This window comes from Nyctibius grandis, chromosome 16 (assembly GCF_013368605.1).
Source record: "Nyctibius grandis isolate bNycGra1 chromosome 16, bNycGra1.pri, whole genome shotgun sequence".
Taxonomy (NCBI): Eukaryota; Metazoa; Chordata; class Aves; order Nyctibiiformes; family Nyctibiidae; genus Nyctibius; species Nyctibius grandis.
The window spans coordinates 4,046,103-4,062,798 of NC_090673.1; the positions used below are offsets into that span (position 1 = coordinate 4,046,103).

At 55.0% G+C, this 16,696-nt stretch overlaps 1 protein-coding gene across 1 annotated transcript; it reads right to left on the reverse strand.

Annotated features, from left to right (window-relative positions):
- Nucleotides 1-1,025: 1,025 nt before the first annotated feature.
- DBH (dopamine beta-hydroxylase) lies at nucleotides 1,026-15,394 on the reverse strand. Its single transcript, XM_068414213.1, is given in 13 exon segments — nucleotides 1,026-1,160; nucleotides 3,608-3,767; nucleotides 4,375-4,502; nucleotides 5,085-5,144; nucleotides 6,118-6,156; nucleotides 6,262-6,405; nucleotides 7,072-7,238; nucleotides 8,728-8,830; nucleotides 9,275-9,451; nucleotides 10,850-11,107; nucleotides 12,491-12,637; nucleotides 14,961-15,320; nucleotides 15,323-15,394. Coding segments are annotated over 13 exon segments (1,950 nt in total).
- Between the last annotated feature and the right edge of the window lie 1,302 nt (nucleotides 15,395-16,696).

Sequence of the window (16,696 nt, forward strand, 5' to 3'; positions counted from 1 at the left end):
TGCTGCCTCGCCAGGGATCCGCTGTGTGCCTGCGAAGATGTTTGGCTTCAAAAAGGCCTTTCTGATCTGCAGTGCTCTGACCTGGGATTTTCCCTTACACCCAAGGTGGCCGGGAGAGCAGGTTTCGGCTGCCACCCTGCCCTGGATCCCACCCTGCCCTGGATCCCACCGGCCCCTGGGACAGGCGCCCAGTTGGGATGGACGGGTCCTCCTGCCACACCACCAGCCTTTCCTCTGCTCCTCCCAAGTATTTTCCCTTTGGAGCTCAACAACAAAAAACAATTTTTTCTTTTTTTTTTTTTTTACATTTAGGTGTTTAATGGAGTAATTTTTCCTGCCAAAGGGTTTGTGGTCCCCGCTCCGTGTTCCTCCCCTCCATCCCTCTCCCTTTCTAAGCCCCATCACAGAGGTATCATTTGTTCCTGGCCATTGGCATCTGGTGGCGTCAAGACGAATAATCCCCAGTGCGGGGGAGTGGGAGGAGGAGCGTGGCAGGGAGCTGCAGTCCCTGCAGCGGGGAGGCGAGCGGCGGGTGGGCATCGCGGCATCCCTCCCTCCCTCCCTTCATCCCCACCATGGGTGCCGGTGTGGGAGAGCACACACAGAGCCTCCCTGAGCTAGATGGGACCGTGGGGCACTGGGAAGGTTTGTGTGCTGCTCCCACGCAGGTCTTTTTGCTCCATGCCTCAGTTTCCCTGCGGGAAAACAGGCTTCTCCCCCCTCTCCCCGGGGCTGCGCTGCGTTCGGCACAATAGCAAACCTCCATGTTATGATTCTGGGGGCGGAAAGCAGCATTACTCAGAGCCGGGATTGCTAATAACGCACTAAATATAGCGCTTTCCATCTCCAGAGTACTTTCTGAACTCTTAACTCGTGAGCCCTAATCCCCTCTGGAGACAGGGACCAGGGTGCTCGCTGGCATCGCTGTGCGGGCAGGGATGCCGGGAGAGCGACGGGATCATGTTCCCTGTGGATGCTCCTGCCTGGAGGCGCTTCCCGTTGTGGTGGAAGGAGCGGGCATGGGGTCAGTCCCTCCTGAGCTCGCCCAGGTTGAGGGGCACAGGGGCAGCAGGCCGAGGCCCCGGGGCGGGCGGGCAGCGAGGGACGGGCTCCTGCAGCCTCTCGGTGATGGTGGGCAGCGGCTGCTTCTCCCACTCGCCCTGCAAGAGAGTTCGGCACTGTGAGACCAAGTCAGGGTTTTGGGTACTTGGAGACTCCATGTTTCTCCCTATTTGTAATATTTGAAGTGTTTTTAGCCTGAACCAGGATGTTTTCTTATGAGCCGTTACTAATTATTTGTATTGCAGAAGCACCTACGCATCCCTTAGTGGCATGGACATCTGTGGTGCACCATGTTGCACAAACCCACCACAACGAGGCAGTTTCCACCCCAAAAAGTGTTACCCACCAAATCAGATGGAGACAACTCCAACCAGGGTCCCACCGACCCACCGTGCTCTCAGCCCAGCCCTGAAAACCGCTCTCTCCCAGGTACTGGCAGGAAGGTTGGTTGGAGGCGACATTTGCAGCGTGCCGGCGTGGATGTTCCCGTGCAGCTGCTGCAAAACGGGAGGGATGGAGCAGCCCAGATGAGGTGCCACGGGGCAGAGCTGAGGAAGGGCTGCCACAGCCACGGGGGCTCAAGGTGACCACGGCCAGGGCAAAGCCCCCAGCTCTGTGCACGCGTGGGGGCACCTTGTCTCGAGGATGCTCCCTTCAAGGAGCAATCTGCTGGAGTCAGACTGTGCTGAGGGCTGAGCCCGCCGGGCAGGATCTAGCTCAGACGTGACTTGTTGGTCGGGGTTAGTGGCGGGGTGAGATGCAGACAGGGCTGCGAGGGCGAAGGGGGGTCGGGCTGGGCTGAGCTCTGGTTCAGTGATGCTACAGTTTGGCTGCCGGCTGCGCGCTCATGCGGAAACATCAGCGAGAGGCTGAGCCGCAGCGTGAGCAGGAGGAGGGAGGTCTGGAGAGGAGAGAGCGAGCCGTGAGTCATCAGCAAGAAGAGGAAAGTTGAACTGATGTTTTCAGATGAAATTCCTTGTGGTATGTCAAGTGAAACGGGCCAGAGCCTGCACCGGCACCAGGAAAGCCCTGGGGAAAGGTGGAGGGACCCTCCCAAAGCACACGGGGAGTGACCGGAGAGGGGGCAATGCCACAGGGGAGCACCAGCTGGAGAAACGACTGTTCCCCTGTAACCTTGGGGCTTAAGAGAGCAGTAAGCATGTTTGGGGTGCGCTTGCTCCAGGGCTCGGCCCCAGCCCTGAGCCCATCTGCTGCAGTGCTCTGCCTGCCGACACATCCCAAACCCTGTGCACCCAGCTGTGGGAGCAGATCAAAGGTGTTGGGAGGGGCTCGATAGTTGTTGTTTTCCGTGCTTTTGAGTGGAAATCTGAACGTGGAGAGTATAGAGAGCTCACTGTGAGCCCTTGCGGGTGCAGGGGACATGGGGACAGCGATGTCCCCACAGCCGCTCACAAGTGTTACCTTGAGATTTTGCTCAATAATTACCATCACTCAGTCCTTCCAGAAATCGCATCAGGTTTGGGATCACTGAACTGCCAAAACCCCAGCTTGATTAGAAGCTGGTTCTTTTCTCTTGGCAGAAACGGTGTGGAATAAATGAGTTGTCTTAAAATCGGGCTCACTCTGAAAACGCCAGCAGAGCAGGAGGGGCACCGCGGCCCCTTCGCCCTTGCTGCGATGCTCGTGACCCACTTTGTGCTAGTGTTGGATCTGCTCTGCTCGAGTCTTTTCCTGGCCACCCCCCAGACCTCTCTGAAATCAAGATTGCTGCCTGGGCCATCATTAAGAGGCTTCGTTCATAATTCTGCTGCTGCACAAAACTTCTGTGCCACTTCTGTCCCTGCAGCGGAGCTCTGCATGGCCGTGAGGTGCCAGGTCTCCAGCTCCAGGGAACTGGAAAGGTGCCTGCCCCCTCCAGAGCAGACTTTGCTGAAGGGGTTTTCCTGGGGCAGAAAGCTGATGGTCTCCTCTGCAATCAGCTCGGCATCCTCCGGCGCTGCGGTGGGTAGCACTGGATCCAGAAGTAGCGTATCATGTCAGTTTATTACGCTGAGAAATGGTGTCGGGAGCTTTTAAATCTTCACCACCATCGTCATGACCATCATCGCTGAGCCTGGCTTTTCTTTAAAGATCTCACGGCCCTTGATGCTTCACGTTTTGCTGGGTCGCCGCATTTGGAGGCTGCACAGATGCTGTGCGTAACGAGCTGGCCTCGCTGCGACCTGATGTATTTTGCCAAAACCCAGAACCTCACGTTTCTCCTCTCCCCGCTTTAATGCTCAGCGAAAGCAGCCTCAGAATCGCTTTATGCAAATGCATCTCCTAATTGAATCTGGCCGAGCACAGCCTCAGCGGGCTCGTGCCGTATTGTTTTAAGCACCAGGTTTGTGCTGGGCAAAGCATCCTGCTGGCGCCGGGGTTCCCAGCCTGCTCCAGCTCCCTGCCCTGAGCCCGCTGGGTTCAGCCGCATCCTGAGCACCGCGGACCTGACCCGTCTCACCCTGCGGCACAGCTCTGCTGAGCTGGTTTTTCCCTATGGCCGGGGGGGTTTTGCTGTGATCTTTGGTTGTGCAGCTGTACCTACCGGGAACCGGACGGCTGAGGATTTGTTGCAGTGCATCGAGATCGGAGCGAAGCCGTAGAGGGATTTCAGCACGTCTCTGTTGAACGTGTTCCAGGGGACAGAGAAAAACTGCTGTGGGACGGAGACCTGCGGGCACGTGCAGACCTCCTCGTCGTTAAACCTGGGGCAGGGGAGATGCCACACTGAAACACAGCAATGCTGTCCCCTTTCAGCGCTGGATGTGGCTGATTCCTCTCTGCCTAAAGCTCGGCTCTGAAGTGGGCGCTGGGAGCAGGGAGAGGCCATCGCAGCCAGTACCAGCGGGGGAAGAGCTGGGGCCAGCCGGACTGCCTGCGAGGAGGAGACCCTGGGCAAGGTGAACATCTCACACCTCTCATCGTGGGTGAACGAGCTGCAGCCTGCTTCTCTGGCAGGGATGCTTGGCGTCTGCCTTGGCTTATAAGAAGTATTTTGCACATAAGCACTTGGCCATGCCCTGACCCTTGCTGGGAAGTCCCTCCCTGGGCGTGCTGGCCCTTACCAGTGGTTCTCACTGCACAGCCATCCCTAAAGCCCTGGCTTTGGCTGCCAGCTCTGGGGGCAGGGGAGGGCAGGACTGTTCTCCAGCCACGGCTCCTGAAACCTGCTCTGCCTGAGTGCCCCCGCACACCTTCTGCATAGCCAGGGCCTCTAACCCCACTTTTTAAAACTTTTTTTTCCAGTGTAACTAGCCAAGGGCTCTGCAACGGTCCCTCTCCCATCAGCCCCACTGTGCAGGGGCTCAGTACCTGTTCACGAGGTTGAAGTATCGGTGCAGGTAGCCAGGATCCACAGCGCTTTTGCACAGCTCCAGCTGTGTCTGGGGGTAGTAGTGCACGTAGTTCACGCACATCTCCTCCAGGATGCCAAACCCACCCTGTGGCACAGACACAAACGTGCTGGCAGCGGGTCTGTCTCTGCCCTGCCAGGGCTGCATGGGCAGAGGGGCTGCAAAGGCACAGAGCTCGTGCCTCTCTGTGCACACACACACATATATAAATATATGCCCCCCTTACACCTGAAGGCACTCTGCTCATCTGCCCTCCCACCTTTTAGGCAAGGACAGGCTTTCAGGCTAGAGTGTGTGTTTTACATTAAAATGCACATTTCCTATAATCCCTCCGCTATATTTAGCTTTGTCCCTGTTGATGGTACCTCTGACAGGCTCTTTTTTTGCTGCCTATGTAAGAAAATAACATGCGCTGTCAAAAAAACGCCGCTTCTCTTTAATTACAGTTAATCCCTGGTGGAACAGTTTCTGATGGGAATTAGAGTGACACACGCTACTTCTCAATTAGCACCTTCACGTCCCCGCTGCAGGCGGCAGAGCCTCGTGGGTTCGCTTCTTTACCACCCTCCCTCTGGTTTCTGGCTGTGATTCAGCCTGGGTCCATGCAGGTGCCCGTTTTGTGGGTGCCCCCAACCCCGGGGTGCGTCCCCACGCCAGCCCCACACTCACCACCGTGACTCGGCTCCGGTCCTCCGTGTTGTAGGTGCAGGTCGTGATGAGTTCGTCGCCCTGCGGGGTTTGAACACAGACACGTGTAGGTGTGAGAGTGCAGTTTCCCCCTCGCTGATCAGCAGATCTGGGGCTGGGGGAGCTTGGAACGTCGCAGATCTCTGCTCCCAGCAGCGGTGCCAGCCTGTTTCCCCATCAGCACCAGCCGCGGTGCCACAAGAGCACTTGCTAAACTTGCACCCCCGGGGTGATTCCCTAGGGCTGGACCCCAGGAATGGTCTTTCACTCTTTCCTCACTATTTAAGAATTTCTGCAGGGCTTAGACATGTAAAAAAAATGCACTTAGGCAACATTTTGAATTGCCAAAGCTGTACCCAACTTGATGGCACAACATTGATGCCTCCCGCTCCGCGGTCCGTGCCGTGGGGCCACCCCGGAGCACAGCCCCGCGTATGGTTTCAGTGGGTGCTGAGGCTTTTGAGCAGCCTCCCAGGGTATGATGGGTCCCGTAGGTCCCCCCCCGCTTTGCAGCCGGGTCCTTCCTCACCCGTACAGCCTCGAGGCACGCTCAGCCTCTTTTACCACCCGCTCCCACCACGTTCACTGCTGAATCTCTTCTCTCTTTCCATCAAGCAAGGAGGGAGGGGGCACCTCCAGTGCGTGCACGGTTTGCCCCCACCCCTCCGAGGACCCTCCCTCTGCTAGAGGAAGCCCAGCTAAGTTAGGTGCCTAATTTAGCTCCTGGCACGGTTTGGTTGCCCACACACCCATTTCGTGCCATATGAGATGGGCCCCAGTGTCCCCAAGGCATCCGCGCACAGGTGGCAAATATGACCTGGGGACCACGGGGAGCGTGTCCTCCTGCAGCCCCCGGGAGGTCCCAGGTGGCAGCGGGTGCCTGTGTGAGGGCAGGGGCTGCCAGCAGCGAAGGGGGTGAGGCGGTGTAAAGGAGTCGGGGGTCTCAGGGTTGTGGGGCCAGGGGAAGGTCTTGCACTGTTTGGAAGCCACCATGGATTTTTTTAGAGCCACTCACTGGAAAAACTGCAACCACCTCCTTCAGCATGCGGATCTCCTGGGAGGGAAGGAAAGGGGCCACATCAGAGCAATGCTGGGGCACTGTGCCCAGGGCAGCCCCACAGGTGACACCCAGTCGGGACCCCCCTGCAGACCCCTGTACCTGGAAGTGAGGGCTGTAGTGACCGTCAGCGTTCACGACCTGCCGCTCTCTCCCGTCCCGGGCCAGCACCGTCACCACTTTTCTTCCTGCCAGGTGAGTGTGGAGCTGGGAGGCGAAGATGTGGATGCCGGTGGCGGGCAGAGCCTGGGGGAAGGAACGCTCAAGCCTCCATGCCCGACCCCATCCCTCTCCCCTCCTGCACATCCCCTTGCTGTGTGCTCAGGACCTGCCGTCCCTGTGCTGGCTCCCGCATGGGGGTTTGGGGATCTCTGTACCCTTGGGGCAGCGTGGAAGTGAGCTCCCTGCAGAGGGACAGACGCTCGGTCTGCTGCCAAATCCAATTAAGTCAGCAGGAGCAGCAGATCTGGATGCTGCTTGCTCCCTTGCATGCGTTAGCGGTGGCACAAATGATTCCTTTTGGGTAGGCCCTATAAAAATATCCACTAAAACTTCCCTGAGAGCAAGGTGCGAATTTTGAAACCATAATTGAGAGAACTTTTGGTGAGCTCCTTGGAAGCAGAGGCCAATCTCCCCACCTCCGTGGGGCACGGCCGGCTCGGCAGCAAGTTGTATGGGAATGGTACCATGGGTGAGCCGGAGCAGATGGCTCCCCAGGAGAGCTCCTTCGAGGGGATTCAGCACATCCCAACCAGCTGCTCGCTGTTTGTTGTACGCAACCTCATGGTGAGGGGTTTGGGGAGTTTAAAACTAGGAATTGGGAGCCTGGAGCTCGGTGCTGGGACCTGGGAAAAGCCATTTGCAACCTCTCTTCTCCGAGGTGAAGCCAGGGCGGAGAGGTTGGGTACTCACCAGCTGGGTGCATTTGTCGGTGCAATACCCCGTGAGGATGAAAGCATCCTCCCCCGGGGGAATGGCCATCACTGGCGTGTAGACCAAGCCCAGCTCCATGATGCCAGCATCGTAGCGTCGCAGCGTGGCCGTGTAGTAGAGACGGATCCCCGAGGAGTCGTGGCGACCTGATGGGTGAGAGGACAAGGCTGCAAGTCACCGCGGGGAGAAGTGACAGCTGCCGGGACAAGGTCAGGCGTGAAAAATGACGCTGTGCTGCCGTGGGGAGAGGCACGCCAGCCTCTCACTCACAGCTTTCTTCATGTGTGCGGTTCTTATTGTTTTTAAATCCTAGATATTTTCATGCAAGTATTTACTGAGTGGCCCCAGACATGTGCCTGGTCCCCTAGAGAGTTTACTGTCCTGAGGTTGAGTTGCTCCCAGGAGAGCAAGGTGAAGAGTGCCTTCGGAGAGCCCAAAGCAGAAGGACAGGTCATGGGGTGCTTTGGAGAACTCCCTCAGATATATGGCTCATTGTATCTTCCTTAGCTGATACACCCAAAGAACTAAGGCCATGCTGTTATTGGGGGCCTGGCAGGAGGAGACATGCCTATGGAGCATGTACTCCTTGCATTTGGAAATCTTCTAGTCTCTTGCATTTGAGATTGCTCCATTTAACCTCCCACAAGGAGCTGGTGGGAGCTGGAGATGACCCTGTGCCCGTGATGTGCCCTGGCAGATGCTGAGCACGGGGCAGGCAGAGGCAGCAGCCAGCTCTGCAGAGATACAAAGCCGAGCGCTGGCTCCTATTTGCCACCCAGCTTTGTGAGCAAAGGAAAAGGGCAGGTTCAGCAGGGCAGGAGGGGGTCAGGCTGGCTTTGAACCCCCCGTCTCTGGGCTGGAGCCCACCCACAGATAAGAATAACAGGGGAGACACTATTGGTTAACATGCAAAAGCAGATAAATTATGAAAGACGTGCGCTCTGTATTTATAGACATGTTTCTTCTCGACTTGCCGAATGTGCTATGATTGATCTACAGTACATATGCTCTGGTCTCCTAAAAATATACTTGGGTAGTCAAGAAGCTACTTGTTTTTATGTAAATGAAGAAACTGGGTTGTTTGGAATCTTTTTTTTTTTTTAAATGTGTCTCCTGACAATGTTATTGAAGCAGGAGTACCAGTAAAACAACATCTAAATTCCCCAAGCCAGGCTGGTGCTGTCTCTCTGGTGACTTCAGCATCCCTGTTGCTCTTGGCTCTGAGCTCAGACCCATCACCACCTTGCAAAGAAACTGGGGACACTTCCTGTGACAGCCCAACTAAATAAAGGTGTTGCCTTGGACCATGGCCCTGCAGGAACGATGTGTAGGGGCAGCTTTCTGCCAGGCTCCCTTCCCTGAGCATCCCTCCCCACTGCTGGGCATGCACAAGGATGGGGTCCAGCCTCTGGTGAGGATGACTTCGCTGAGACCAGAAAGGCAGCAGCACGGTTGGGATTTAAGGTATTCCTCCTGCTAGGGCAGATCCAGACCACCAGGTCTCCAGAAAGTTGCAAAGAGGGCTATGATTTTATCCAAGTCCTCCCCGGCAGGGTGGCAGTCCCTGTCATTTACCCAGCTCTCCTGCCACTGCCTCGCTGGGGAGGCACTGGGCATCGCCACGCGCCCACTCACCTTTGAACACCAGGGGATTGTGGTAATGAATCTCGAGGCGCAAATATCTGGAGGAGCCTGGGCCACCAAAGGCAAGACCTGCTTCTTCAGGGTAATAGAAAGCCTGGAAGCAGAGGGAGGGAGTTAGGGGAGCGGTGAGATGGCTTTCCTGGGCATAAGGCTGAAAAGCCGAAGGGAAATGTTTGGGCAAAATCCTGACCCCCACCATGGCCTGAGGGACATGGCTTGTGCTCTTGGTTGTGCTGGGTGAGCTGGTCTTGCTTCAAAGGCTTCTCTCATGCCAGCATGCACATGCAACGGCATAACCACTGAGTAGGGGCAACACACCGATCTATGGCACCGAGGAGGTGGGCTGGGGTGAGGTGGAAATTCAGACACGTCTTGGGGGAGCTTAGACAGGACTGGACACAAATCCCAGCAGAGACCAGGGTTGGGGCAGCCCGCATGGCACAATCCCAAGATGGGATCGGGGAGGGTTGGGAGGCAGCAGGAAAGTGCCCAGGAGCAAAGCTTTTGCCCAGGGCAGTGGCTCCCGTCTTGCACCCACCTGCGCTCCCATGGCCCACGCTGCAAGCACGTGCCTGCAGTAGTTGAGCCGCTCTGGCTTCATCTTGGAGTCGCAAGGCCCGTTGTAATGGGGGAAGCTGTCAAACTCGGCAGCGCACTGGAAGACTTCCATGTGGTGGACCAGGGCCTCATTGCCCGCTGTGATCACTGGCTCGTACTGAAAAGCAACGTCCAAGAAGGAGGACACGGTAAGACCCTTCGCTGAGAGCCCATCCCCGGGGGTCGCTGTCTGTGCAGGCTGCACGAGGAGCCCAAGGCAGGTATGTCTGCTATACATGACTGAATGGGGGACGGTTTCTGCGGTGTGATGGGGAGGGAAGGTTGCTCTGGGTATGAGGCACCAAGAGCTCTTGGTTGGCTTTCGGACCAACCCAGAGTCCACCAGAGGAACACCTCATCCCTTCTCCAGCCACAGATGCACCTGATCAGCAGAAGATCTTGTGATGACCGAGTCCTTTGCCAGTTTTGCAGGGCTGAGGTGACCCTGGGGACATTGCTTTTTCCTAAAGAGGATCCTGGCCACGTTGGGGTAGCTCTGCCTGCAGCTGTTGGGTTTTGTTTCTAGCCAGCAGCTGCTCGGGGCACAGGGAGGGGGATTCGGGGTAGAAAGAGTGCCTTCAGAGAAGCCTGAGGAGCGGCTCTGGCTAAAAACGCCAGCTGTAGAAACGATCTGCAGCAGCGGGGAGGTATCAGGAGTTACGCGCTTTTTACTTACACACAGATGATTCATTTCACACCATCTGTTAGAGAGAAAATCCTCCTTCTGAGTGTTCCTTTGCAACTCTGTCTCTCCCCTATAAATCACTAAGCACTCGCTTCGGCTCCTGTGTCAGGTTTTCCCTCTCCCCGTAGTGTGGTTTTGACTCTGGGTGTGCCAGGTCATCTGCCAAGCCACCTCTGTGCCCGTCGGGGTGATGCTCTCCCAGCAGCTCGTGCTGGGCACTCAGACTGGCATTACGCCTGCCTTTCCCCAGCTCTAGGCTGCCTGCAGGTCACCTCTCCGAGGAGGAGGTGACCCAAGCATGTGCGACACGTCTGGGCAATGCACACAAGTTGCATTTATACCTGTGACCCTTTCTTTTTTTGGAGTATGCCTAATCTTTTAGACGCCAGCTCATCTCCTGGCTCGCTCTGCCCTGCTCTCACCAGCACTGTTCCTCTGTTTCCCGTGTTTATATATTCCTCGTGGCTCGCTGTGTGCCATAATCCTGCCACGGATCTGTCCTTGATAGCTACAGCTCTGCCTTCTGCAGGCGGTCAGCTCTGCAAGGCTGCTGCTCTGAGCCCTGCCCTGGTACCTGCTCCATGTGGCAGCCACCAACCCGCCACCTCCTGCTGAGAAACTTCTGATTTTGGGTTCTCTAGGAGAAGTGAGGATGCTACTGGCTGATGGGATGGCTCTGGGAGATGTTTTGGTACCATGTTGGGGAAGATGTATGGGTCTGAAAGCCTCCCTGTGAAAGGGCAGGGAAGAGGTGGACTTTGCATAATGCCTGAATATGAACACGATTGTTGATCTACATCAGGGAAACAACACTCTTCTCCCACCTCTTACCATGATAATGTGATGTTTGGGGAAGCCATCTGGGAGCTCTGCCATGTAACACCAGTAGGTTGTCTCTTGGCTGGGAATGACAACGTCAGGGGCTGTTATCTCCATGGACTTCATGTCGCTGGGCAGTTCAGGGATGGTGATGTTGGGCTTTAGCAGCTGCACCCTCTGCAGTCCCCTGTGGATGGCAGAGATGTTGATGGCTTGGAGGGAATGGACCGGTTTCTCCAGGATCCCATAGATAAGGTGCACGGTGCCATCCTGAAGTGAGAGCAAAGTGTATCAGGTAGTTTTTCATGCAGGAATGTGAACTGCATGGGCTATTAGCACCAGTATTGGTGGCATGAATCCAGGAATGGGCCTTTTCACCCATCCCCAGATGGGAAACCACTCTGATTTCACCAGTAGCTCACTTTGCTGTGCTGTCTCAGAAAGACTGCAGATTTCAGGGCATTTCTTTGGCTGACGTGATCACAGAGGGTCCCCTACCATTTGGGAGAGTCTGAAAAGTTTTCCCTAGATGGCATCAGTTCTGCAAGGGTAACATCTCCTTTCTGCTATTTCAGAGCCCCTCATCCCTCCTGAGCTCCAGGCTGGGACAACCACGTTGGTTCAGGGCTCATCCCACCCTGCAGTCCCGTCCCAGCAATGGCCACAGGCAGCAACCTGGGGAGGAACAGCAGACACAAAACTTCCTCCTGAAGTCCTCCCTTTCTCCCAGCTTCTGTTAGTAGGATACCGAGAGGGGCTCTACTGAAAATCAACTGCAAGCAAGGAAGATGCTGCTGAAACCATTGAGCTCTGGACAGAAGATAAGGAAGAAAGGAAAAGAGAACAATTTTCTCTTAAAGGATCAGAGAATAAAGACCCGCAAGTCTTTTCCCAGTTCATACACAGATTTTTTTTACCTCCAGGGCTCTCCATGTTTTGGCAGACAGGAGATGTTTCTCACCACAAGACAAGCTTTTGAAAACTAGCAACAAAAACTCAAGGACGCTCTGTGCCCACGTTGGCTTTAAAATATCCTGCCAGCCAAAGCCTTTCATCTGAAATGAGCCTGATGCTGATGCCTGCCCGTCTATGGCTGAGATCCTGAAGCTCTTCAACATCCCCACTGGGAACATTTCCCCCAAATCCCATCTCACCGGGGAGCGGTGAATGCAGACCCAGAGAGACTTCACCAAACCACACACAAGCACACTTCAGCAGCTCTATTTGCCATCCCTTTGCTCCGGCTCCTACCAAAACCCTCCTCTTTGCCTCCTGTTGAGCAACACCAACACCTCTTTGTAACACTCCAAACAGTTGGCTCCAGACTGCAAACCAGAGTGATGCAGGAGGGTATTTATATAGACCTAACACATGCTTAACAGGAATGGATGATGCAAACAAGCTAAAACCTACACTTTGTAGAGGTTTATAAGGGGTTGTAAATAGATTGTGCCAAACATTACTCATGTCCCAGGGCTGACATCTGTAGCCTGCTTCCTTTCTGCCCTAGACAGCGCAAACACCTGATGCCATCCCCAAAACAAGACACAGGTGAGGTATGACCATGCAGGTCGGGGTTTGGAGCCCAGCTTGGTGCCCCAGGGCTGGGATGGAGCTGGGGGATGCTACAGCAGGGTGAGGGTAATGCCGTACCTCTATAAGGTAGTCCTTGGGGTCACAGGTGCTGAAGGCTCTTCTGAAGAGGAGGTAGAGCCCCTCAAGAGCCCTCCGAGCCCCGAGGAGCTGGTAGTCCTGCTGCGAGTCCATGTGGAGCTGCCCCTTGGCATCGCTCCAGGCATCCTGCGGGAGGAAGAGCACCCTGCTAAGCCAGGAGGCTCTGCTGGCCCCGCTCAGCCCGAGGAGCCCACGGCAGTGACCTCCAGTGGTACCACGAGTCATGAAGTCCTCCTTCTCTTCACCCCCTCGTTGGTTCACCCTCTGCATCCCAGAGGCAGAGGGAGCCTGTGTTCTGGTTGCCACATGCTGCCCTCCAGCAGCCCACAGGCAGAGCTGTGCCGGCATTGCCCCCGCCATGAGACCCTTCGTGCTCGGCACAGGCAGACCTGGGAAATACGTGACCCAGCATTAACAGCCTGCAGAAAGACCTTTACAAGTTGAGATGCGAATGGGGGAAAGGATGTGGGGGGAGGAAAGCCCACAGGGACACACGAAGGTGTTGCATCAGTCTGTGCTGGGCTTTAGGTGTACTTGGCTGGGGCGACATTCTGGGGGGTGATGTGCTCTCCAAGACCCTTTCCACAAACCAGCTGCTCGCAATATAAGATCAGACCCTTGCTGGGCTGTAGTGTCAGCCCTAGAAATCACTACCCCTCTTCAAAATCCTTAATTTGTTGTGACCAGCTTGTTCCAGCAGCCCAGCAAGGCCTCCCAAAAACTGCTCGCTGTTGACGAAGGTGACAAAGCCACACTGAGAAGTAAAACAGTAGGTTGCTCCTGTGCTTAAGGATTTGAAGGTTTAGAGTATAAAATTCTGCAATAACTTGGATTTGAACAGTGTTTTTTTTCTTGAGCTTTTGCATCTCTCGTTGATATCTTTTGTTTACTGAGAAAAGGTACCTAAGAAGTACCTCCCTGTATGTGCACAAGTGGCATCAGTTCTCTTATCTTGGGGGGGAAAAACGGAAGAAAAATAATAAAACATCTTGACGTCATTTCAGCCAGAAGTATAGAGTGATATTTCGAGAACATATTGTCCTTAGAGGGGGAGAGTAAAATCAGCTACATGAAGCTAGCATGACATTTGTTTTCGTAGCAGTATGGTGTGCAAATTAATCTCGTAGTACATGGGGGGGGGTTAAGCAAATTTGGATCTTTTTAACAGCTGACGTACTTACCCAGAAGAAAGGCTGCTGGGAGAGAGAACCAGGACTGGGGAGATTTATAGAAATCTCCTTGCAGGATCCTGTTCAGCACCAACTGAAAGAGAAAGCCCAAACGCTGCCCGGTGTTTCATTCAGCGCTGTTTGTCTTTCAGTGAGCACGTGAAGGCAGATTAGAAATGATCTTTTATGGGTTTTTTTAACATGATGCTGTGAAATACTGTAGCATTCAGGCTACCACACATCCTGAATGGCTGGTAATTAGCAGGCAAACAGTACAGCTAATAAACCCTTCTTTTCATCCTCTCGTTACACTGCAGATCACATTGCGGCTCGTTGTGAAAGAATGTCTTTTATGGTAAATTTAAAGTAAGCAGAGAGGTAAAATTTAACTTACTGGAAAGTCTCACATGGGGGAAAAATGTGAATTGTTTTCTGCAGCCAAGCGCAGTTGTAATAAGCCTAACGTGGTGATCTGGGGATAGGGAGCTGCCGGAGAGCACGGGGGCAGCTGCTGTAACTGCAGCCTCGGTGGAACGCCAACCCAAACAAGGACCTGGCCAAAGGGACTGGGTGAGGAAGGACAGCGATTTGCAGCAGCAAAATCAAACAGCAAAATTAGAAGTGAGATCCCCCCGCGTCTGCTACCACCAGGCGTTTCCATACTGCCCAAACACATTTGCATGTTTAATTTCTAAGAGCCCCGCGCCGCTGGCAGGCAGCCGTCAGGTCGTGTCTCCCCGCGTCCCGCTGATGGCTGCGATAGCGTCAGCCGCGCTGGCAGCCGGGTTATCGGCGCTGGCAGGAGCAGCTTTCTGGCTGGTACCTTTTGCGCTGTCTCAAAGTCATTAACGGGAGCTGTGGTTAATTTGTAATGTGACTGACGGCAGCATGCAAGTGAACCGAGTTGTTGATGCGTCCTGCACGTGTGTGAGTGTCCGGGAGTGGGAGCTGGTTTGTGCAATCACCTCTTGGAGCTCTTTGCAGCTGGGCACAGCAGCCATCCAGGTTCTGGTTCCACTCAGCCTTGCTGATGTGCTGCTCTATTTATTCCTTTCTCTTTGGGTTTAAGATCCTATGCCATACCCATAATGTAGACCTGCTCTGTGGGTCCCTCTGGCACAGAAACCCCCAAGCCCTTTTGGCCCCTTTCCACCTGAGCAGCGGGAGCAGTCCAGCGTGTGCTGTGCCCTGGACCAGCCCCACTCCTTCAAACCACGAGCCAGAGTCACCCGTGGGGAAGCAACCCCAAAAGCAGCCATGCAAACACACAAGCGACTCACCCCAAAATAGGAATTGTGCCCGTCGCTCCAGAGCACGGCCAGGTCCGCGTTCTCAAACTCGCCCCTGTCCGACATCCCGAAGAGGAGCCCGAAGTGCAGGTCCCGCACGAGGAGCTGGAAATGCACGGCTTGCTCGGGATAGCTGATGTTCCAGGAGAGCTCGAGCAGCCCCTGGGGATCGAGGGGCACCTTATAGGGAAAATCACTCCCACGGGGCGCCGAGCCCTGCAAGGCCACCACCAAGATGACCAGGAACACCGCGATCATGGTGAAGTACATGGATGCCACTTCCCGCAGCTTGAAGCTGGGGCAGGGGCAGGGCGTGCTCCCGGAGGGCTGCATGCTGGTGAGGACGGCACCCGTGCGCCTGGCTTTGCCCATTTATGCGCTGGCCCTCCTGGGCAAGGCGGGTAAGTGATATTCTTTAATTGCATTTGGTTGTGGGAAATCGGATTGTTGTATTGACCCCCCCCTCCCCTCCTGGCCAAACACTTGTCATTTGCTGCCTCCCCTTAATTGGCTCTAATTGCACATGGACATTATCAATAGCAATTGAATTCGACTGGGTTGATGTTATTCAGTCTTAAATCTTCCTTAGTGCCTGGAAAGGGCTGTTTATTTGCAAGCTGCTCTTGCTGAGCCCTGCGTGGACACACTCTGCCCTGCTTGTGGTGCCTCTTGCCCAGGTCTGCCGTGTGACAGCTCCGGGATAGCCCCAGCAGCAATCCCAGCCACAGCCCCTCATGTCCCCCAGGCTGAGATCACTTATCACAGGAAAAAGCGGCCAGACTAGTGGGCATCAGAGCCCAGGGTCAGCTGCCTGATGGACACAGAGCCCTGGTCCTTGCCCACACTCTGCTGGGTGCAGGTCAGGGGATTGCTCTGTGCAGCCCTGTTGTCTTTTTGCTCCTCTGAGTAACCACGCAGGTCGGTGGTTTGCAGGTCAGCTGGCCCAAGTGCATGTTGGGGACCGCTCCGCTCTCCCCAGCCCTGTTGGGACCTGTCCAGCTGCACGTCCCCTCCCAGAGACCCCGCCAAGAGCATGAAGCTGGAGCAGCCGTTTCTGTGGTACCTTTTGTCTCTCCCCCTCTCCCTTCTCATTTGTTTAAAGTCTGATGTATTCTCTTTTGGTTATTAACTTTTCTACGTTAATTGGAATTATAATGAACCGCCTCAAGCTCTTTGATACACACCCACTGCCTTGCTTTAGTCTCGGAATTTGTGATCTCGTTTTATTAATGCTGGCTCACGTGACAAGCAATGCTCTCAGGTGCCTTCTGTGCGGAGTCCCCTCCGGTCCCCTCTGAGTCTTGGGTTTCACTCGTGGTCCTTGCAGCAATGTCACGGGGGCAGATCCACGTTTCCCAGCCTGTGTAATGAGAGGAAATAGATTCAGCTCAGTGCCTGGGTGTTTTAATGAATCATCAATGTGTGCGTCTCTATGTTAAATTCGATGAGGTTTTACTGTTCTAAGACACAACCATTACCCAGGAATGCGGCAATCGATCGGGAGCGTCTCTCCTTGTCGGATGACCTGCTGGTTAGAAGTCCCTCATTCAGCTTTATCAGGCAAAAGGCCAAAGCAGAGAGAAAGGCGGAGAGCTGAGCTCTCCCCGAGGAGCGCATCCCTCGGCCCCATCCTGCACCCCAGTGCACAGCCCAGCCCCACACCAACCCTCCTGCTGCTGCTGGCATCAGCTTTAAAAGCACATGTCCAGATACCTTAATGTGCAGGA